General features: G+C 41.5%; 1 protein-coding gene across 3 annotated transcripts in view; it reads left to right on the top strand.

Moving 5' to 3' along the window:
• The window catches only part of LOC102754460 (ceruloplasmin), a 56,414-nt gene that overhangs the window by 42,255 nt on the left and 7,127 nt on the right, over nt 1-7,032 (top strand). For all 3 annotated transcript variants that reach the window (XM_015569711.1, XM_006772580.2, XM_015569710.1), the window contains one exon: nt 4,877-5,016. In XM_015569711.1, coding sequence (XP_015425197.1) covers nt 4,877-5,016 — 140 coding nt within the window. The remainder of the gene's footprint in view (nt 1-4,876; nt 5,017-7,032) is intronic.

The following is a 7,032-nucleotide window of genomic DNA, read 5'->3' as shown; positions in this document are numbered from 1 at the left end:
TCCTCTGGCTGTTGGGGGAAGCTTCTCACACAGCTGCTGTTCCTCAGACAGAGGGTGTGCTGATCACAAGGCTGCTGTTCCTTGGATGGGGGCGGGATACACATGCAGCTGCTACTCCTTGAACTGGAGCAGACTGCTCACGTGGTCGCTGATCCTTGGATGGGTGCTGGCTGCACGCTGCTGTTCTTCTTCTGATGTGGTGGGCTGCCTGCGGGGCTACTGCTCCTAGGACTTGGACAGTTTGATTGCGAGTCTGTTGCTCCTAAGACGAGGGTGGGCTGCTTGCAAGGCTGCTGCTTTGGACTGAAGTGAGCTACGCGCCTGGCTGCTCCTCCTCGGACAGGGACGTGCCACTCACCCGGCTGCTGCTCGTCAGACAGGTGCAGGCTGTTGTGGCTCTGCTCCTCGGACCGGTGTGTGCTGTGCAAGGCTGCCACTCCTCGGACATGGGCGGTCTGCTTGTGTGGCTGCTACTCCTCGGACTGGGGTGGGCTGCTGCACTCCTCCAATGGGGCTGGGTCGCTTGCAGAACTGCTGCTCCTCAGATTCAGCAGGCTGCTTGTGCGGCTGCTGCTGCTTGGATGAGGGCAAGATACTTGTCTCATTGTTAACACATTAATTGTTTAATAACATGTTTTTTAGCCTCCGTGTGTTTGAGTGTTTTTGAGTTTTTTGATATAATTTATTTCTAGTTTCATACCATTGTGGTCAGAGAAGATGCTTGATAGGCTTTCAATCTTGTTGACTTTATTAAGGCTTATCTTATATCCTAGCATGTGGTACTAGTATATCTTAAAGAATGCTCCATGTGTGTTTGAAAAGAATGTATATTCTGCTGCTTTGGGATAAAATATTTGCTAAATATCAATTCAATCCATCCAATCCAGCATGTTATTTAAGGTCACTATTGCCTTATTTTTTGTCTGGAAGATCTCTCCATTGATGTCAATGGGGTATTGAAATTCTCAACTTTGACTATATTGTTAATCTCTCCCTTAATGTACACCAAGGTTTCTTTATATATTTAGGTGCAGCTATGTTGGTGCATATATGTTTACAAGGTTTATATCCTCCTGTTGGGTTGATCCTATTAGTTTTCTGTAATGTCCTTCTTTGCCTCTTTTTATGGCCTTTGTTTTGAAGTCGATTTTGTCTGACATAAGTATTGCTACCCCAGCTTTGTTTGTTTGTTTGTTTGTTTCCACTGCATGAATTTTTTTTCTATCCCTTCTTTTTCAGTCTGTGTGTATCTTTTGTTCTGAAATGGGTCTCTTGTACACAGCATATATTAGTATATGGTTTATGGGGGTTTTATCCTTTCGGCTACCATAGATCTTTTGGTTGAAGCATTAACATTTAAAGTTATTATTGATAGGTACTTATTTATTGCTATTTAATCTTTATCCCTACGTTCCTCTCTATATATATTTATTTTCTTCTTTCTTCTTCTTAAAGAAGCCTTTTAAAATATATATTTTTATTGATTTCAGAGAGGGAGAGGGAGTGAGAGATAGAAACATCAATGATGAGAGAGAATCATTGATTGGCTGCTTTCTGCATGCCCCACGATCAAGCCTGCAACCTGGCCAGGTGCCCTTGACCAGAATCAACCTGGGACCCTTCAGTCCTCAGGCTGATGCTTTATCCACTAAGCCAAGCCAGCGACAGCTAAAGAAGGCCTTTTAACATTTTTTACAATACTTGTTTGTTGGTAATGAACCCCTTTAGCTTTATTTCACCGTTAATTTTAAATGATAGCTTTGCTGGATGGAATAGTGATGTTTGTAGGTCCTTGCTTTTCATCATTTTGAATACTTTATGCCAATCCCTTCTGGCCTGAAGCATTCTGTTAAGAAAACAGCTGACAGCCTTATGGGAGCTCCCTTGTAGGTAACTAACTGTCTTTCTCTTGCTGCCCTTAAAATTCTCTCTTTGTCTTTAACCTTTGCCATTATAATAATGATGTGTCTTGGTGTGGGCTTCTTTGGGTTCATCTTGATTGGGACTCTGTGTTTCCTAAACTGTGACTTTTTGCTTCATCAGATTAGGGAAGTTTTCAGTCATTATTCTTTGAAACAAGTTCTCAATCCCTTGCTTACTCTCTTCTCCTTTTGGTGTCCCCAGGATGCAGATGTTGTTATGCTTAATGTTGTCCCAGAGGTCCCTTTGACTTTCCTCATTTTTAAAAAATTCATTTTTCTTTTCATTGCTCTCCTTACTGTTATCTTGTCCTCTAAATCCTTGATTTGATCCTTTGCTTCAGCTAAAATGCTGTTGATTCATTCAAATAAATTCTTCACTTCTGGCTGATTCTTTTTTATGTGCTTTTAAATACTTACTATCTCTTTTTTTAAGCTCTCACCACGATCATCCATTCTTTCCCTGAGCTTTTGGGAATCCTTATAATTATTCTTTTATAGCCTGCATCTGTTATCTCAGTTGTTTCCATTTCATTTAATTCTTTTTCTGGGGATTTCTCTTGTTCTTTAATATTTGTCTTCCCATTTTGTCTGCTTTTTTGTGTTTTACTCTGTGTATTAAGTAGATCTACTATGACCCCCAAGCTTGTTTTCAGGGCTTTCTGATGTAGGTGCTTTATTGGCTTTGATGGCACAATCTTCTAGGTCATCTATTCTTGATGCTCCAAAAATGTTTCTTGCATGGGTTTTATGCCCATTCCTGTTGTAGTTAAGTTTTCAATGCTATTGGTCCATTCATGGGTGGAGTTAACCCTCAGGTTGGCTGATTATAAGTATAGATCTTTTTCACTATGTATAAATCTGCCCCCCAAAATGCAGTTGTTCCCAGCAGGTTCTGGTGCCTGCTGGAGTTCCCTTTGGCTGTGCCATTTGTGTGTCTTGTTGGGTCAGGTTTTGGTGACATTTGAAGCCCACCAATGGTTGTGTTGGTTCTGGGGCACTTGAGTGGGGTTCTGGGGCAGGTTGATGTCAGACATTGTATGTAACTGGCCCTGGGCTACCACACTAGTCACTGATTGTGGCTCTGTCTACTGGGCTTAGGTGTGCATGGGAGGGCTCAAGCTGTGTATAAGAGTCAGCTTCTTGGATCTCTGAGCTGGGGTCAGATCAGTAAAAGGTCCAAGGCTCTATGAGGTTGGCATCCAACTGTCGGCTACTCTGCCACCCCCTGAGGTTTCCTGGACTTCCTCTAGAGCAGTGGTTCTCAACCTTCCTAATGCCACAGCCTTTAATACAGTTCCTAATGTTGTGGTGACCCCCAACCATAAAATTATTTTCATTGCTACTTCTTAACTGTAATTTTGCTACTGTTATGAATCGTAATGTAAATATCTGATATACTATATGTGTTTTCCGATGGTCGCAACCCACAGGTTGAGAACCGCTGCTCTAGAGTCTTTTGAATAAAGACTTTAAAGTGGGCCCAAACTTGCCATACTCCACAGCCCCTTTCATTAGGGTGGGAAACTGGGTAGGAAGGACAGGGTAAGTGAGTTCTCTACTTGGGGGCAGTGTGGTCAGGCACTCAATGGGGAGAATGTGGTACCCTACTCCAGAGCCATACTATTCAGTCTCTGCTAGAGTTTCCAATTCTAGCTTCCCCAGGAGAAGTATACCACCAGTTCAGATTGGATGCAGCCAGCTCTCCCCACTGCAGGAGCAAGCTCAGCAGGGCACAGCCACTGGTACTTTGAAAAATAGATCAAGAGAGTTTTTTGTTGAGTGTGATGCCAGCAGAGCCTGTGGGAAGGGAGTGAGTTTTAAGACTCCCCTTGGCTGCGTAGCCATACCCACTCAAGCTGGACCAGAGTAACTGAGGGAAGTGTAATTCAAAGGTCCAGGCTCTGAGTGGTGTTCTCTGCCCCACCACAACCCTCCCTCAGATCTCAACTCAATGTCTGAGGCCACCAGAACTTGGGAAGATAGAACAAAACAGTTTCCCATTTGGAGTGATGCTGACCAAGCCTACACATGAAGGGGAAGACTGGCCCCCATTCCAAAGCCTCACAGCTCAATGTCTGTCTGAGTGTCAATAGTTTCTCCAAAGAAAGAACTCAGCAAAGGTCCCTATTGGGTTCAGCCAACATTTCTTTCTGCCAGACTCAAGCTTGACAGGGTGGTGTCATCAGTATTTGAGGACCAAGTTAGTGGACTCCCCAGGCTGGTGCTGTAAGAATAGGAATGCCCAACCCTGGGAAGATGGTGCCTTAAGGTGATGTGGGATATTGACTCAGGACTAGGACCTCAGTAGCTGACTCTCAGAATTATCTTCAAGGCCATGCCACCCAGGTCTTCTCTTTATGATTTCCATATGCCTTGAGTTGCCTTTCCTCTTCCAGAGCCCTGGTTGAGTATCCTTGAGCAAGCTCCTGGGTATTGTCCCTTTAGGAGAGCACCTGGGATTCTAGCAAACTCCCTCCTCTTCCCTTCAGACAGAGTCCCTCCTGGTTTTCACTACCAGATGCTATGCAGGCTCTACCTCCCAGCACTGGTGCTCTGTGTTGGGGGTTCTGGCATGGGACTGAGATCCCATGTTCCTCAGGGATGTCTTTTGCAACCAAGATATCCCTCCAGTTTTCAGCTGCCATACATGGGTGCAGGAGCCAGCTCTTTTCACATCTCCACCCTTCTTACAAGTCTCTAAATAGCTTTTTCTATAAACCCTTGGATATAACACTCCAGTACAGCTGTCCTTCAGTTGGTCAATTCAGGTTGATTGCACTGTACTGGTAATTTAGCTGTAAATTTGGTTTGGCATTCAGAAGAGGTGAATGTAGTTCCACTTACTCTATAGCCACATTGAAACTCCCCCGTGACATTTTCTATAAGATGTCGTTGTTTTTAAATACATTATTTCAAATCCTTTTTGAACATAATAAAACTATGTCTACCTACAGCAATTAATGGAAGACTATTTGGAAATAACCAAGGTCTCACATTTCATGTTGGGGATGAAGTGAATTTTTATCTGATTGGCATGGGGAGTGAATTCGACCTGCACACAGTTCACTTCCATGGCCACAGCTTTGAATATACGGTAAGAACCTTGGGAAGCTCCATTTAATTCCATGGCAAGGTAACAAACTATGTTCAAAATATATAATCTATAATATATTAGATGCAAGTAAATAATTATGCATTTAGCTTTTTATATCTCATGGACATTTGATAAATGCTTGTGAAACGGCCAAACCATGTTCAATACATATAATGTATAATATATTAGATGCAAGTAAGTAATTACGCATTTAGCTTTTTATATCTCATGGACTTTTGATAAATGCTCGTGAATATATGAATTGCATTTCTCACTCTAATATGAATTTCCTCAATAAGTAAATAAGACATTGATAATCATCTTTAGTTGTGCCATTGTGTGTGTGTGTGTGTGTGTGTGTGTGTGTGTGTGTGTGAATCCTCACCTAAGGATAGTTTTCCATTTATTTTTAGAGAGAGTGGAAGGGAGAGATAAAGAGAGAAACATCAATGTGAGAGAGACACAGTGATTGGTTGCTTCCCTCACATGCCCAACCAGGGCTGAGGATTAAGCCTGCAACCAAGGTACATGCCCTTGACTGAAATCAAACCTGGGACCCTTCAGTCCACAGGCAGACACTCTATCCACTGAGCCAAACCAGCTAGGGCAATTTTAACCTTTCTATTCCATCTCTTTTTTTAATTTTTAAACGCTAAAACATAAAACATGAAAGAAAAATATCTTGAGTAGTCATATACATTTTGGCACATTTACTTTCTCCTTATATATTTTTTTCTGAACCTAATTGAAAGCAAATTACAAACATCATGACTCTTCACTCCTAAATACTAAAGTATGTGCACCTTAAGAATAAGGACAATCTCTGCCCCAACAACAATAACATTTCACACCCTAAAGTGTGAAATAATATAGTCTAACATGCAATCCATTAAAATATCCTTAGGTGTTCCCAAAATGCTCTTCATAATTGTTTTCTTTAACCCAAGATCTAATCATTTATACGTAGCATTTGGTTGCCATTGTCATATCTTTCCTAAAAATCAAAATAAGCCTTCTGCCTTTTTTTCTTGATTTTTCCTGAAATTTCATTTTTGAGGGGTCCAGGCCAGTTGTTATGTAGGATAGTCCATATTCTTCATTGATCTTATAGTTTCCTCATGATAGAATCCATGTTTAATATCATTGGCAAGGACACTCCATAGGTGATATTATGTACTTCTCATATATCACATCAAAAGGCTCTGCTGTCAACAGCTTCTAATATTGGTGAAGCTAAGTTTGATAACTTTATTAAGATAATGTGTACTATTCTCTCTATTTTAAAAGTATCATCTTCCTATTGTAATTAATAATCTATAGAGAAGAGATTTTTTAAATGTATTTTATTCTCATAATTTTTCACCTTGTACTTTTTTTAAAAAAGTTCCATTGATGATCCTTGTCCAAATCAAATTTTATAGTGGGGGTTTCAAATAGTGGCCTTCTACTTCTATCATTCCTGCAACATTTTTTATAAAACAAAAATTTGGCACTAGGTGTCAACTGGCTTTATTGTACCTTTTCATATCATTTTTACCATCTGTTTCTATTTTATGTATTCTTAGTCTCTTTATATCTTCTGTCTGAATTGCTTTCTTTCACCCTGTCATACTTCTCCATAATTGTTTTTTTACTGACCACTTTTGACTGGCCATTTCTCTCATTTATATTAAGTATTTTCAGTTTTATCCTTCCCTTTTTCCATTCCCAATTTAGGATTGTTTATTTACTTAAGAAGCATTTTCTTTATTTCCCATCCTAATCCCTTATATAAACACTAGAGGCCCAGTGCACTGGGGACTGGGGGTTCCTCAGCCCGGCTTGCACCCTCTCCAATCCGGCCCCTCAGGGAATGTCAGACTGCCAGTTTAAGCCCGATCCCGCACCGGCAGTCAGACATCCCTCTCACAATGTTGGACTGCTGGCTCCTAACTGCTCACCTGCCTGACTGCCTGAATACCCCTAACCACTCTGCCTGCCAGCCTGATTGCCCCCAATTGCGCCCCCCCCCGCTGG

The sequence above is a fragment of the Myotis davidii genome, unplaced genomic scaffold, assembly GCF_000327345.1.
Source record: "Myotis davidii unplaced genomic scaffold, ASM32734v1 scaffold766, whole genome shotgun sequence".
Lineage (NCBI taxonomy): Eukaryota > Metazoa > Chordata > Mammalia > Chiroptera > Vespertilionidae > Myotis > Myotis davidii.
This window is presented reverse-complemented; position numbering and strand designations above follow the sequence as displayed.